Genomic DNA, 16,679 nt, shown 5'->3' on the forward strand with positions numbered 1-16,679 from the left:
AGTGGTGCATTGATTGGCTTTGAATCGTAAAAAGGGTACTATTTTTTTATTATTAATCATTAAAAAGGGCCTCTCATTATTTATTTATTTTTACCTTTATCTAGATAACAAAATCGGACCATGTTTGACGGATATAGTCTAGATGAAGTCTCTTTCACCGAACGCCTTTATGCTTATCATATGAACAAGGGGATGCAATGGTAGGGTAGGGAGATGTTGGGTTCTTATGAAGGCATTGCATACATTAGGCACGCATAGCCTTTCCATCAACCATACATGTTCATCCCTTTATTTGTTTATCCTTCAGCTCTTTTCAATTCATTCTTCGATCTTGCATTTTCATCTTGAATGTGAGTTCAACTTCAAGAACATCCCTTGATTTGTTTATCCTTCGGCTTTTTTTTTATCCCTTTATTTGTTGATTTTGAATGTGAGTTCAACTTCATGACCATTTTGATCTGACATCAATTATAACGAATCCGATAAAATTGAAACGATACATAGAAGTTTCGTATGCCCCTGCACAAGCATAACACATGCACATAAATTGAGAAATGATTCAAATTTAGCCTATATGGACTAACACAGTTGATATATTTGTGCAAAATATATCGCAAGTGATTTGACTCTCATGCAAAGGCTCATCATGTTGGATGAATCTCTTCATAATTTATCTACCTTTCAGATAGAATGGGATAGTTCTAAAAAGATCCTAGATGAGGATCTACAATTGTAAGATCATTTATTGTAGGAGGTCGTTAAAATTCATTAGTACTTTTAAAATGATCATTTTGTCCTCAACTTTGAGATTACTATAGTTTGTTTATATTTTTTAAGCGATTAAATAACTCAAACCGATCATATACAGTCCGGATCCTCTGGACTATAACCCATGATCTGTTCTTGAACCAGGGGTTACTAATAAGTAGAATCTCATGGACCGTACTTATATAACAGGTAGGGTCCATGAGATTCCACCTATGAATGATGCGGTCCATCCTCTGAATCGCACTTTGTGATCCATCCGACCTCATCATATATCAATTTTGACAACTTTTATATAATCTCTAAAAACCACTTTAAGAAACATTAATACAGGTAGGGTCTATAAGATCCCATCTATGAATGATATGGTCTATCGTACTTTGTGGTCTAGAGGATCTGACCTAATCATATATCAATTTTGACAACTTTTATATAATTTCTAAAAACCAGTTTAAGAAACACTATTTTAATTTTTTTTTACCCAATAAATTTTACTTAAAATGGTAACCACAAATCTACTAAAATAAAATATGTATTTTTAGGAAAAAAAAAATCTACAAAATCAAAATATGTATTTTTAGGGGAAAAAATAGAGGAAAGAGAAAATAGATATCAGTTTTGTCAGTTAGCATGTGTCTGGTACTGGTATTAATCTGGCAAAGCTTGCTTAATTCTATCTCTAAGTGTTTGGAAGGCCTAACCATTCCATTATTGTCCGGGAGATGAAGCAAGTGTATTTACTCACTGGAAATTGACCATTGTATCGACTGTACTAATCCATGAGGGAGAAGTTTACTTATTTTAAAATAATTAATCAGATCATGTATCATCAAAACTGGAACGATACATTAGCTGTGATCCATGGTTGCTTTGGCTGGCATGTGATCTACAACATCCCGGCATGGCGGCATTACATTGCAACTTCTATTAATTATTGTTTCTATTGGATTTATTTGCCATCGATTACTTTTCTTGATGATGCAATTTGAGACAGGAGAGAAAGAGAGAAGGGGAGAGGAGAAGAGTATTGTATTAGGCCGAGGTTGACTGGGGAAGCTGGCAACTGCTGGTGCTTGGTTTAAACTTTTGCGAGTACAGAGCAGCGCACAAACCAACACTCCTTCCCTACTCCCTCTTGCTTCTGCCTTCTGCTGCATTGGTCCTCTGGCCTGGCCCTTTGCGTCGCTCTTTGCCTCGTGCGCGTGTCAGAGGGAAAGAGCAAGGAGGAGACTTTCGTTGATCGCAAAATCGAATCTTTTCGGCCATAGGGAGCTCCTCCGAGGTCCCATTTGCTTGTCGCTAGCCGCTAGCCGCTTCCTTGTCCCATCTTCCGGGGCGTGCTCTCGGGTGAAGCTCGAGTATTGGTGACTGACCCTGCAAAAGGGAATTTTTGTTTGTTTGTTTGCTTGTATTTCTTGTTTTTGGGTTTTCGAACCCTTAAATGGAGGGATTTTGACCCGAGGCGGAGGAGGAGGAGGAGGAGGAGGAGGGTCGCTCTTTGCAGGTGTTCCTGCTTTGTGAGTGATAAAGCGGAAGGAACCTTGATATTGTTGGTAGATGTGTGCAAGAAAGTCGAGATTTTGATAGGAGATTATTCGGAGAAATGCCTTTTGATGCCCTTTTGGATTAAGTATTAGAAGAAACTATCAAGAAGCAGGGAGGAGTCTGGTTCGACTTTGGCTGGAGTTTTTTTTGCTGCGTGATGCTAGAAATTGGAGGTACATACTGAGAAAATAAAGCTGTGGAATGTCGACCATCGTGCCAGAAACACGGTCTTTGGCATTGACGCCCACATGGTCGGTGGCTGCTGTCTTGACAATCTTCGTCGCTGTTTCTTTGTTGGTGGAGCGATCCATTCACCGTCTCAGTAAGGTTAGTGTTTCTGGATTCGCAGTTTCTGCATCCTTATGTGATTCTGTTGTGATTCTTTTTTTATAAGCTTCTTATTTGTTTCCTTTTTTGATTTGTCTCTTCTTGCGAATGGGAATGTAAATACACGTTATTTCAGAGTTTACTTATCCTCACCAATAGGAGTTAGAGCACCCTTTTCCTTGACAAGAATGTTTACAGATGTATTTATCCTTGCTGAAGTAATTCATGTGTGTTCTACTCAGTTTAGTTTCATGATTTCGGGATACTTAATATTGAGATGGAGTTATTGTCATTATGCGTTATGCATACGATGATCGGTGCAAGCTCCTACATTTGTAATTTTCTTAATTGAATATACTGTCACACTAAAATTTAGAAATTTGAACTGTCAATGCATGTTGTAATCAAGTCCATCTCTTTGTCCTTCTGCATCAAACAATATTCTAGTTGGTAGAGCTCCTGTTCATATTCATTAGTCTTTACTTGATATTTAACTGCCAAAGTTATCATTTTGTTCACTAGTACAAGAACAACCGATTGTCTTGACTTTGGTTAAGTTCCTTGGCTAGTAGTTGTGCATGATGAAGCTTCAATTTCAGAGTGATGATTCTCTAATGAATTGAGACGTCTCCCGTTTGATATATTAAACCACAATACTATAATAGTTGTAACTGCTGTTGCTAATGTTATCATTTGTTGTTTAAATTTTCTCCACTTGACCTAGTCCTCTAGCTGGCTCACCCATATTATTCATGCAATTTGAGTTTGCTTTAGTTGTGCACCGGTAAAGCTTTTCCCCATTTTGTAATGTTGTCGTACTAAATGATCAAATATTGACCTAGGCACATATCATTGCTTTGGCTAAATCTTTTAATTTTGTTTTACCTCATATTTGATCCAGTGGTTGAAGAAAACACGTCGGAACCCACTTTTTGAAGCACTAGAAAAAATGAAGGAAGGTAATTCACTTATGTATTAAGAGTGGTTTCTTTGAGACAAAATTTTTTTAGTGAATAAATAGCAAGAGAAATCTGACATAATCTTGTCATTGAGTGCTTGCCTTCGCATATTAGTGTTGATTGTTCATCTCGCATATTGATATTCTAATTGCAGAATTAATGCTGCTTGGGTTTATATCACTGCTACTGACAGCCACCTCAAGGAGTATCTCAAAAATTTGTATTAATTCAAAGTTCTATAGTGGAAAATTCTCACCATGTACTAGAGCTGAAGTTGATGATACAGTAAAAACTGAAAATGGTCCAGCTAAGGACCACAAACTTTTGGGTATTTTTCATCATCTCTCCATTAAAAGTACCTTGTCCGAGCACAATCCAAAGACCTGTTCAGAGGCATGTCTTCTAATCCAACTGGTTCATTCTATCTTATATTCTGCTTGCTCGATCCCCATTCTTGGGTGTTTTCCATATTGTTTTCCTTTTCTCATACTTCTGTGAATTTTTATTGCTTAAAGGTGAGCTTTGTATGTCCGACAGGGTCATGAGCCTTTTGTTTCTTATGAAGGCTTGGAGCAGCTACACAGATTTATATTTGTCATGGCAATAACTCATGTATCGTACAGCTGCTTAACAATGTTGCTTGCCATTGTAAAGGTTAGTTGATGAGTTCAATCATCTAACATGATTACAAACAGGACTTATACATGTTTGGATTTAGTCAGTGTTCTTGGGTTCTAGCTGAATTATATATGTTTATCATGTTCATTTCGGTCCAGTTGACCATAGTCTCTGGTCAATGTCACCAGAGACATGTCAACTAAGAGGTAGCCCCAGCAATATTTGGAAAGCATGTACCTTGACATCACTAAATCAGGAGCTCTTTGATGTTGATCTGACTTTGTGCTTCTATGCAGCTATGTCATCATGTTCAAATTGGAAAGCAAGGGTAGTGCTAAGTTATACATGAGCATAGAAGACGATATACCACACATCCACTGATCTTTTGTTGAAACTGGTCAAACATGTTATGATGCTGAAGACAATCTGCTTCGGCATTGACAATTGACATGACAGTGCAATTTTTTAGCCATCTCTTTCTTTATTTGAGGCCACTTTGTATGCCATCATCTTTGTTATAGATCCAAGATTATTAAGGGTTCTACATATTTCTGCATTCACCTCAAAGATTAGCATGCACTATATAGTAGGCTTTCTTCGGATCTCATTATTTTTGGTTAATTGTGACCACATTTTGTATTTCGATGTAGTTACAGGTGAATTAGAAATTACCTTATGGTTGTGCCATTTATAGATGACTAAAATAACCTATTTTTTTCCTATTTCTCAAAATGGTCTTATTGAAATTCGAGTTATTAGTAAAGTGTAACCTTGTTAAAACACGAGTTTGCATTATGTTCTTGCTTTCAGTATTGTGGGTGGAGAGAAATTCTTCCGACTGCTGCTTCTGAGGAACACTGGTACATTATTAAAAATTAGTATACAAAGTAGAACAATGAATTTGGAAACTCTCAAATGAAGGACCAAAGAGTAATGTGTTTGTGCAGAGTGCAGACTCTCTCCTACACTACTATCTAGCACCATCTTACAATCTACACAAAATTGTATTTTAACATTGTTTTGGATTTTGAAATGTTTATGTTCATAACATTATGTTTCAGGTGTGATTATACATGGGGTAGCAGCAAGAGTGCTTGCTTGATATATTATCTATTGATAACTTTCACATTCTTTTTGTTGTCCACATTAATGATGCATATCAATTTTTTTTTGTTCTCTTGCTCAATATTTCCTATTTCTTATTTCTGATATAATAAAAAGGGCCTTAGATAAATTGTAGAAAAGAAACATTCTCAAATTTTATGTAATTCAATAAGTAGCATTAATGCCCCGAGACACTTGTGAAGTTATAATTCGATTTTCAGAAGGAACTATATCTTCGTGTTGCTCATTGGTAATTCTTTGTTTTTGCATAGATATATTTGTGAAGGAGACTAAATTGTCATTCCTTTGTTGTATGCAGATACATACATGGAGAAACTGGGAAGAAGAAGCTCGTAGAGATCAGTATGATGCTTATGGTGGTAAGTTTCTTTGTACTAAATGAAAATCTCCATCAGAGCTTCAGAAATATAAAAAGCTTTAGGGGGCGTTTGATACACGCATTTTCCATTTTCATTTTCTGGAAAACGCGCGTTTTCTGAAAAACGGTGTTTGGTTTGTATTTTTCGAGCGCGTTTTCTAAAAAATTGGCTATCGTTTTCTAGAAAAACAGAGAATGACAAAAAGTTGTTTTCTGTTTTCTAGAAAACGCGCGTTTTCCAGAAAATGAAAATGAAAACGGTGCAAACCAAATGCACCCTTAGTTTCTTCTCACTCATTTTCCGACTCGTTCAAGGTTTTAAGTCCATATACTGTAATTCCTTGGGCTCTGTTTCTGAAGATATTCTTTGACACAAATTAGTTACTCGATTCTGTTCTTCTCTAGTTTATTGTAGCTTATTGGTTGCTCTAGTTAATATAGATTGTCAAATTGATTCTTCTTAACAGAAATTTGATATATTTAAAGGTTTGGCAACATTTTGACCTTTCCATTTATCTATATCGAATCATCAATAGTTTTTAATTTCATCTTTCAGCGGAAATAACCAGAGCATTGACAATGAGAAGGCAGTCAAGCTTTATGAAGTTGCACTCGTCAAATTCTTGGAGCAGAAATAGCTTTGTCATTTGGGTGGTAAGTTCCTTAAATCCAAAATTTTGTATGAACTTTTAATACACTAGGAAAAGCATACAAGAATCTCTAGCAACATAAGACTCCTTATCAAAGGTAACACCTAACTCCAGTTTATGGATGATAGGTGTAAATGCTCTTTGCCTAAATGATCTTATAGAGCCTAGGAATGTATCTTACTTGTTTCTTTTATTAACATCATCACATCACATTATGCAGACTTGTTTCTTTCGTCAGTTTGGAAAGTCGGTCGTACGGGCTGACTACCTTACCCTTCGTCGGGGTTTCATCTTGGTATGCTGGAAGTTTTAGAGACATTTTTATATTTGATATATTGTTCATTAGTGATGTTGGCTTCATGAGGTTAAAATCAATAATTGCTTTTGCTTGAAACCTGCTTTTCAACTTGAATCTATTGATGCCCATGTGCACTTTGCTTTTCCTTCTTTTGAAGAGCAATAGTAGATGTACTATGTTCATCAGCATAGCTAATTTCCTTCTACTATATAATCTGCTAATGACTTTTGTTTTAACATATATGTAATTGTCCTCGTTACCATGGCATCATAAGGAAATTCTACTTTTTTCCTCATTGGCTTACTGTATCTCTCATGTATGTTTGACAGAACCACAATCTGACACCAAGATATGATTTTCATAGTTACATGATACGCTCTATGGAAGAAGAGTTTAAAAGGATTGTTGGTGTAAGGTCAGATGAATGTTTGGATGAATTTTGTTTTCTTGTAATTTCATTGAGCATTGTTAGACTATATTGGCCATGATGTTCCAACTAATACAAAACTCTACTAAATTGTTGATGAAAACTTATATAGCTAATGGTATTGTTGCCCTAAAGATCAATGTATTTCCCCTAATTATCCTCATTATCAGTGCTCAAGATTCTAATTTTTTTTAAAAAAAAATTATTTGAGGATGAGGAGGAAGAGTGGAGTGGGGGAAGACCGGAAGAGAGAGGGGAATGTAACTCAGGCAAAACCATTTCAACCTTCTCTCTGCATCTCTCATACATGAAGCATCATCAAATGAAATTTCAATGTCAAATGTCAGTTGAATATTGCTAGGTTCTCTCATAGCAACTCACAGGCTCTAATTTTTAACTCTTGCAGTGCACAATTGTGGGGTTTTGTCGTTGCCTTTATGCTGTTCAACATCAATGGTCGACTCTTGTACACTCATGATACTACCTCATTTTAATTTATGATGTTATTCTTCTCTTAAGCACTTGTGTCATCTTAAATTTTTTGGTCTTACAGGATCTAATCTTTATTTCTGGATAGCTATTATTCCTGTTACGGTAGATACTCTACTTATCGTCTGTGTTGTCAGTGCTCACCAAATTAAAGAAGGGATGGGATAGTTACAGTTTCTTTGTCTGCTTATGAAGCTTGTCCTCTCGGTGGGTGCAAAGTTGCAGCATGTTATCGCAACTCTAGCACTGGAAAGTGCTGGCTTAAGTGGATTTGGCGCAAGATTAAATCCTCGAGATGATCTATTTTGGTTCAAGAAACCAGAGCTTTTGTTATCCTTGATCCATTTCATTCTTTTCCAGGTTTGTCTCTATTCTTGATTTGCAAAGTGTTTTCTCATCCTCAGTGGTTTGCTTTCGTTGTAATAAAACGGTGAGCGTTTTTCGTCGTCTGCAGAATGCCTTTGAGCTTGCTTCTTTCTTCTGGTTCTGGGTAAGAAAAAAAAAACTGACTATTTTTTTTTTTTTTTGAGTTTCAAGTCGATGAATTAGGAAATGCAACTCATACCTTTTGGCTGTGACTTCCAGTGGCAGTTTGGATACGACTCGTGCTTCATCAAGAACCACTTTCTGGTGTATTGCCGCCTTATCTTGGGGTAACTAACTATCTGACAATGAACTGAATCAGTTTGGTGATAAGGTCTTAGACGATGAGTCTGTTAGAACCGCGAGTCTTCAATGTTCTGATTCAGTATTTTCTATCATCATTCTCAGATTTGCCGGTCAGTTCCTCTGCAGTTACAGCACATTGCCCTTGTATGCGCTTGTTACACAGGTATCGGAGAATGCCATGACTAGAATTTTATTTTTTGATATGCCAAGAAGAAAACTTTGAGGGTGGTTCATAAAGATTAGAACTCCAATGATTTGAAACATTCCATTTGCTTGACTAACGTCTAGATGGGATCGAACTACAAAGCTGCGCTTCTTCCGCAAAGTATCAGGGACACGATCCACGGGTGGGGGAAAGCAGCAAGGAAGAGGAGAAAGCATCGGCGCGGAGTCGATGAGTCCACAATCCACACGGAGACAAGCACTGTTTGCTCCATTGAAGAAGATGAAGAGTTTCTCGAGGACCCAAATTCATACATGCAACTGGAGTTGCAGCCGCCTTCAATTCCTCCGACCACCACTTCGACTGTCGAACACCCCAGCGCAGCTGGCTATGGGGATTCTAGCTACAGCAATGCCCATCTACCTCTCCTCCATTCCATATCTGTCCCTTCTTCCCCGGCTCTCTCAGAGAGAGGAAATGGGATATCGAGATGTGCTTCTATGCCGATATGGAGAGCATCGAGAGATGCTGAAAGAGACTCAGTAAATAAGAGATAGAAGGAGAAAGAGCGAATGTATATGCTGTTAACTTAGGTGGTTGTTCTAAGAATTTGAAAGTGTTGTCTTGCAGTTGTGTTTAAGCACTAGTGATACAATTGACCAAACTTGCTAAAAATGATCAGATGTTTGATTGCAGTGCTTGAGATCATCCTCTTCTATTGTCCAGTAGAATGTACAAAATGTCTAGGCTGGGTCATTGGCTTGTTTGAAGATATAGTGTTTGCTAGAACTTAATAAGTGCTACAAAGGGCAGGACAATTTGGTACGTGAAGTTCTTGTCAATTTATACGGGAACATGAGAAAGGATTTAATCACATTAGGTCTATTATATGCATTCTTATTTGCATTATAAGAGGTTACTTTTTGCGATTCAAATTCATGAGCATTAGGTTATATGATAGTACTTTGAGAAGGTTCTTTCTCACGTTAAGCCTATTGTAAATTCTTCGTTAAACAACTGGTGAAGTTTGTAAAGCTCTATTTGATGTGCACCCTAAAAAAAATTAGGGATAATCGGTCTTGTCTCACTAAAATTTCTCATTAATTATCGAGATAAATCGAGAAGCACTCACGACGGACGACTTAGAGACTTAACGCCTCTTTAATTGCATGCCCCATTTAGAGATGCACCCCTCAAAAGCTCCAGGATCAAATGGTAACTTCTGGTGTCCTTCATGTATTAAATGATAATAGTGATCTGACTCTAAGATTCCAAACCCTTCACTGAAAGAATTTAGGTCCATAAGCGCATGTAACACTTGTTATAAAATTGTTGCTCGTATCATTACTAATCGGTTGAGACCAACTATGGCTGTTGTACTTCATCAACAACATAGCGCATTCATGTCGGGGTGCCTTATCATGAGCAACGCTATTATTAGCTTTGAGTGCATGCATTAGATAAGGAACAACATTAAAAATCGGACTGGATTCGGTGCTCTCAAGCTTGATATGAGCAAAGCTTTTGATCATGTTGAATGGGACTTTCTTGAGGTAATTATGATCAAATTGGGATCGGCTTTCACCAAAAGGAGTGGTCATATTTTTTTTATTTACCCAAAAGAATATCATAGTTTTAAAACTACCAAAAAGAACATAAAAATAATGTTATTCCCTTCCTACCCCTCCCATCAACCTCCTAAATCCCCCCTGCTGTTTTCCAATGCATCATCTCTCTCCAGGATTAAAAAGGACCTGATATTGTCTCATATCAGGCCCACCGTTGAACCTAATATAATCTCATATCAGACCCACAGTGGACCTGATATTTTTCATATCAGGCACAGCGTGAGTCTGATATTTTCTCACATCAAACCCAGCGTAGGCCTGATATTTTCTCACAGCAGGCCTAGCGTGGACTTGATATTTTCTAACATCAGACCCAGTGTGGGTCTAATATGGAAAATATCATGTCCATGTTGGGATATTTTCTCATTTCCCATATTGCATTGGAAAATAGCATAGGGGATTTAGGAGTTTGGTGGGAGGGATAGGAAGGAGATAATACTATTTTTTATGCTCTTCTTGGTAGTTTTAAAACTAAGGTACTCCTTTTGATAAATAAAAAAACATGACCGATCCTTTTTGGTAAAAAGTCGAATTGGGTTTTACTGTGACCTCTGTGAATCTTATTATCAGCTGCATATCCTCAGTCTCTTACTCAATACGGGGCAATCATTCTATCTTTGGCACTCTAATTCCATACCAAGGACTCCAACAAGGTGGTCCGGTCTCTCCTTACTTGTTTGCTTTATGTGCCCAAGGGCTCTCCACCCTTCTCATTGTTGGTGCAATATCCCTTAGGTCAAGGTTGACTGGTTTGACCAATCTTGAGTCTTGGTCATAGTTTCGATGTTTGACAATACATGTAGACACATGGACAATGCAGGTGCAGTTGTTCATATGGGGAGATTCTGATCAGGGACTGATCAGTGTGAATGAATAAGAGTCAAGTAGGTCAAGGGAGTGACCAGATACTAGGTATGATGTACCAACAGGTCAAGGTTGACCGGATGTTGGTTTGAGAGGCTTGGGACTTGGTTTTGGGCAAAAACCAAGAGCTGGATCGATCAGTGGATCGATCCAGGCCTTTCCTAGCGAACAGAGAGCCTCTGAATCGATCAGTGGATCGATCCAGAGGTCCCAATCGATCAGCCGATTGATTGGGACGGTGCTGCTTTGCGCGATAAGCGCTGGATCGATTCGTGGATCGATCCAGGCGTTTTTCCATAGCACAGAGGCGCTCTGGATTGATCCGTGAATCGATCCAAAGCCTCCCCGATCGATTGGGAGTTTTCAAATCGATCGGGATCCGACCGTTGCGTCGTATTTGAGCTGAAGGCGAGCGTCTCCTTCGGCATCTTTTTACCGATTCATTTCAGATCTCTCGCCAGCTCCTCCACAGCGCTCTCAAAGCTCAGATCGCCAGTTCTTGAAGGATCTTGGAGGTTTTCCAAGTCAAGAGGCGGATCAAAGCCAAGAAGAGAAGTTAGGATTAGGATTTTCTGTACTCATTGTAAGCTTTGTGCTTGTATTTTGTTTCCCTTTCCTTTCTTCTTGTACTGAGAGTCTTGTAGGGCTTCTCCGCCTTTGGTAGTTACCATAAAGGAGTGTTATTCATAGTGGAGGGTGCGTGAGTAGGTGTGGATCCTTGGACTAGTCACCTCTTGTGAGGTGGATACCAAGTAAACCATCCTTGTTAGCGTTGTATGCTTTTGTTTCTTATATTTCCGCTGCATATCTCTGAAGAAATGAGCAACGCCGACGACGAGCACGCGAAGAGCTATTCACCCCCCCCCCTCTCTAGCTACTTTTCGGTCCTAACAAGTGGTATCAGAGCGAGGCCGCTCTTCATCGGAATCATCGCCGAAAGGGTCAAGCATAACAAGAAGAGCTAGAGGGTGAAGAAGTTGAAGCAAAATTGTCAAAGTCAAAGAAATTCAAAAGCTCAACTTCTACAATGGAATTCCGAGATGGGCTCGGATTCGACACGAGGGTGGCTCCACCATACACTTCCACGAGCTTTGATTCTTGGAAATCGAGAATCGAAAATTTTCTTATGATGGAGATAGAGCAATAGTTTGCTCTTATGGAAGGCTTCAAGGCTCCAACAAATTCAAAGGGCAAAGTTCTCAAGAGGAGTAAGTGGAGCCAAGAGCAAGTTCAAAGATGCGAGGCCAATGACAAAGTGACCAAGCTTTTGGTCAATTTATTGCCAAGCACCATCCTTTGTAAAATTGGAGAATTTGAAGATGCAAAGGAATTATGGAGTAAATTGGCCAAGCTTCATGAAGAGATCTCCTCCACTATACAAGAGCAAGAAGAATCGAGGGTGACTCCTTGGAGCAAGACCAAGAGGAGGACTCCGAGGTTGAGAGATGCTCAACCTCCGAAGAAGAAGTCCAAGAAGAAGCTTCATCTTCAAGGGAGTGCAATGAAGAGAACAAGGAGGGAGCATACTCCTTGTTTCATGTACAAGATGATGAAGCCTCCACCTCTAGGATTGAGGGGGAGTAATATTTGGTGACGTCGGATCAAGAAGAAGGAGAAGCTTCTACATCCGGGTCAAATGGAGAAGAGGCTTCCACCTCTACAAGTCAAGCAAAATCTAATGGAGGAGCATCATCATCGGATCAAGAGGAAGCCTCAACCTCCGGATCCAAAGGAGAAAATGTCATCCCTACACAAGAAGGTATAAATGTTTCAATTAAAAATAAAAATCATATAATATATTTTGAGTGTAGGGAAAGTGGGCACTACAAGAGCAAGTGTCCCAACTTGGCCAAGAAGAAGGGTCAAGTGACACAAAAGGGCAAGGAGAAGTCCAAGGAGACCACCCCCGGGACAAAGAAGAGCAAGGAGCACATTGTGTGCTTCTTGTGTCAACAAAAAGGTCATTACCGAAGTCAATGCCCCAAGGGGAAGAAGATGGTCAAGGCTCAAGGAGGCACTAGTCAAGGGGGAGCCTCCAAGGTAAAGAAGAAGGTAACGTTTATTGAGCCTACCCCTTTACGTTATGGTAAAAAGCATGATAGTTCAAATTTCAATCATTTTAATGCTATTTACCATGAAAATAGGAAGCATGATAGTGTTAAGGAAAAACATATAGCTTTTCATGCTAAAACTACCACACCTAGGGTTAGGAAGGTAGATGAAAATCTAGGTAAGAAAACTAAGGGTTTTAGTTATAAGCCTAGAAATAAAAATGCTCATGGGTTTAATGAAAAACCAAAATCTAAGGATTTAATGGTAGAAAATCAAGCCTTGAGGTCAAGGCTTGATAAAATTGAAAAGACCCTAAAAAGGATGAAAAATATCCTATTAGGGCAAAATGAGCATAACCTAGGTTTAGGGGTACAAAAGCCATCCAATGTACATAGAGGTTTGGGATACAAACTCAAAGCTAAAAAGGATGTGCCTAGTTATCATAGGGTTCCATATAGTTATGGAAAAAGCCCTAAGTCTAGTGGGCAAGCCAAAAATACAAGGGAAGATATCCCTAGAAGTATCTTTGCAACCAAAGTGACTAAGACGTCTAAGAAGTCTAAGAAAGTCACTAACAAGGTCACAAGGGAGGCTATCCCTAGAGTTGACCTAGAAAATGTGACCAAGGCTTCTAAGAAGCCCAACAAGGTCACTAGGAAGGTATCTAAGGAAGTTATCCCTAGTGAGTACTTAGAGCATCCAAGGAGCACCAATAGGTGTTGGGTTCCTAGGAGCATCTTCTCTACCCCATAGATGGGTTAGAGAGTGTCAACTCCGATTAAAAGGGTAGTTAACCCAACTTTGAGGAAATTGACACTCAAGGAGCATTTTCAAGGTTTTTGTTAACCTTTGAAAATGAAATGGAATTATTATTTACTCTTTGAAAGAGTAAAATGTGTCTAATGGTGGAAAAAATGATTTTATCTTTAATGACATAAATTGGGAAAACCTAGAGAAATACCAAGTTGGGATTTTGGTATTCTCTTAGAAATTTAAGGCAATCCGGGCCTTGATTTATGGGCTTACTCTTGAGGAAAAATGGAATATGCCAACATTTGAGGATATACTTAATTTTTAAGTGGCATAAACAAATCAAGAGAAATAGAAATGTCAATTTAGGTTTTGGCACTTCTTTGAAGCATTTAGGGCAATCTAGGTTTAACGTTTTAAGTTAAAACAAGTGGAGATAGCTAAGTGGTTAAGATACTAAGATAGGCAATCTAGGTATATTTTATTTATGCTAAACCTTGCCATGATTGTTTGCCCATCATATGTCATGACATCATGTATATTTTTGCATTCATGTTTTATTATGAAAAATCCAAAAATATCATGTCATGACATTCATACATCATGTAGTTATAGGATATTTTCGTTTGAAAAATTATTTCCTTTTGATGTATGCCATAACATAATCATGCATCATGTCTATTTCCTTAAAATTAAGGACAAATGACATTTAACAATACTTATTAACAAGTGACATCCTAGGTGGATGTCTAATATCTCTAAAATGCCTAGATATATATGCATGATCCCTAGAATAGGGCAAAACCAAAATCTCACATCTCACAAGGACTATAAGGTGACTTGTATGTGTTTTAGTGCACATTAGGTACAAGTGAGATGTTAGGAAGATGAACAAAACTCAAGATGTTGATTTAGTGCATTCTTTTGAGTTTTAGGTTCATCAAAACACATAGTTATGTGTTTTCCCATCATTGGGAAAGCTAATGTACAAGTCATGTGCATTAAGCCCAAGGAATGTGATGGGATATTGGTTTTGAAAATTATTTTAAAATGCTTTTGGAAAACCTTGGTGAGGGCTAGCTTTTGACAGTAATCACCATTGAATAGTTAGACACAAACTTGAAGAAAACGCTAAAGTTTTTAGCAAGTTTTCAAGCATGTGTCAATCTTTCAAAATATGATGTATTTTCATAGAAAACTATTTTTCCATGATAAAGTATGCCCTAAATAATGTCTACACGAAATTTCATGATTTTTGGATTTTTGTAGAATTTTCTAGGGATTTCTGAAGTTGGCTGAATTTGAAATTCAGCAACTATCAGAGCTCCGATCGATCCATGAATCAATTGGAGTTCCTGAATCGATCAGTGGATCGATTCAGAAGGAAATTCTAGCGAGCAGAAGCTCGCTGGATCGATCAGCCGATCGATCTACACATCCTGAATCGATCAGTGGATCGATTCAGCAAGGTTCAATCGATTGGAACCCAACTCCAATCGATCCAAGTTGCTGATTTTGGCTGGGAAGGCCTGATTTCAGCATTTTGAACCTATGTTAGTCTAGGTAACCATTCCAAACCCCTCAAAATACATTTGTATACATAAAAAGGGAGTTTTCATGTTGAAAACAAGGATGGATTGGTTAAGAAAGACTATATTGAAGTTAGGTTGAGGTTTGTTTTAAAGTTTTGAATATTTGAACCTCACATCTTCAAAATTTGGGTTTCCTAAAGGTTTAAGGATTCCAAGTCATTGTTGGTGCAATGACAGAAGTTACCACCATGTCTTTAGGGGGAGGGACTTTTTAAAGACATGAACACTATTTTTTTCATGAACCTTGGAATGTGGTTAACCTTCTTTTCAGAAAATGCTCATGAATGAGCGTTTGAACTTGAAATGGGGAGTGGATATCCTCATTATTTCAAGTGGTATTTCAAATGGTTGAAAAATGCTCAAGGTTGGGCATTTGTCTACTTTGAGGGAGAATGTAGGGAAAATGAAGGGTATGGGACCTTCATTATGATGTTGATCACGACCTTGAGAAACTCTTCAGGGGGAGAGTTTAAAAAGGGATAAAGGTTCAACGAGTGAAGTTGTAACCAATGATGAGTATCTCTTCAGGGGGAGAGATAGTGGTTGTTTGATGTGTGCCAATAGGGGGAGAATGCGTGGTTTAAGTTAGGCCTTCATTACCTATGGGGGAGGTCATAGGGGGAGAATGAAGGGAACCAACATTCATACTTTGGCATGAAGAGAGTTAAGGCTGTGGGATTAGCTTAACTCAGAGTAGTCCTAACTTAAAGGTATTGTCAAACATGAAAAAGGGGGAGATTGTTGGTGCAATATCCCTTAGGTCAAGGTTGACTGGTTTGACCAAGCTTGAGTCTTGGTCATAGTTTCGATGTTTGACAATACATGTAGACACATGGACAATGCAGGTGCAGTTGTTCATATGGGGAGATTCTGATCAGGGACTGATTAGTGTGAATGAAGAAGAGTCAAGTAGGTCAAAAGTGACCGGATACCTGACTGGGAAGTCCTAACTGGAAGGTTAGGTAGAGTGAAAGTCCTAGTGAGTGAAGCTAGGCAGAAGGAAATCCTGGTGAGTGAAGCCAGGTGAAAGTCCTAGTGAGTGAAGCTAGGCAGATGGAAAGTCCTAGTGAGTGAAGCTAGGCAGAAGGAAATCCTGGTGAGTGAAGCCAGGTGAAAGTCCTAGTGAGTGAAGCTAGGCAGATAGAAAGTCCTAGTGAGTGAAGCTAGGCAGAAGGAAATCCTGGTGAGTGAAGCCAGGTGAAAGTCCTAGTGAGTGAAGCTAGGCAGAAGGAAGTCCTAGTGAGTGAAGCTAGGCAGATGGAAAGTCCTAGTGAGTAAAGCTAGGCAGATGGAAAGTCCTAGTGAGTGAAGCTAGGCAGAAGGAAATCCTGGTGAGTGAAGCCAGGTGAAAGTCCTAGTGAGTGAAGCTAGGCAGAAGGAAGTCCTAGTGAGTGAAGCTA

General features: G+C 38.6%; 1 protein-coding gene and 1 pseudogene across 1 annotated transcript; both read left to right on the top strand.

The window, feature by feature from the left end:
• The first annotated feature begins 453 nt into the window (after positions 1 to 453).
• Positions 454 to 569, top strand: LOC122028449 (annotated as a pseudogene).
• Positions 570 to 1,571: 1,002 nt separating this feature from the next.
• Positions 1,572 to 9,278, top strand: LOC122027216 (MLO-like protein 11). The gene is made up of 15 exons (XM_042586137.1): positions 1,572 to 2,637; positions 3,539 to 3,596; positions 3,751 to 3,989; positions 4,134 to 4,250; positions 5,638 to 5,698; positions 6,254 to 6,351; positions 6,568 to 6,642; positions 6,975 to 7,060; positions 7,479 to 7,528; positions 7,626 to 7,666; positions 7,757 to 7,921; positions 8,016 to 8,051; positions 8,147 to 8,214; positions 8,333 to 8,393; positions 8,519 to 9,278. The coding sequence occupies exons 1-15, from the start codon at positions 2,512 to 2,514 to the stop codon at positions 8,948 to 8,950; spliced, it is 1,713 nt and encodes a 570-aa protein (XP_042442071.1). The 5' UTR covers positions 1,572 to 2,511; the 3' UTR covers positions 8,951 to 9,278.
• The last annotated feature ends 7,401 nt before the right edge of the window (positions 9,279 to 16,679 follow it).

Source organism: Zingiber officinale, chromosome 10A (assembly GCF_018446385.1).
Source record: "Zingiber officinale cultivar Zhangliang chromosome 10A, Zo_v1.1, whole genome shotgun sequence".
NCBI lineage: Eukaryota > Viridiplantae > Streptophyta > Magnoliopsida > Zingiberales > Zingiberaceae > Zingiber > Zingiber officinale.

Coding starts and splice junctions, on each gene's coding strand:
- LOC122027216 (XM_042586137.1), top strand. CDS start 2,512: ATGTCGACCATCGTGCCAGAAACACGGTCTTTGGCATTGACGCCCACA. Junction 2,638..3,538: donor CCATTCACCGTCTCAGTAAG/GTTAGTGTTTCT, acceptor TATTTGATCCAG/TGGTTGAAGAAAACACGTCG. Junction 8,215..8,332: donor TATTGCCGCCTTATCTTGGG/GTAACTAACTAT, acceptor CATCATTCTCAG/ATTTGCCGGTCAGTTCCTCT.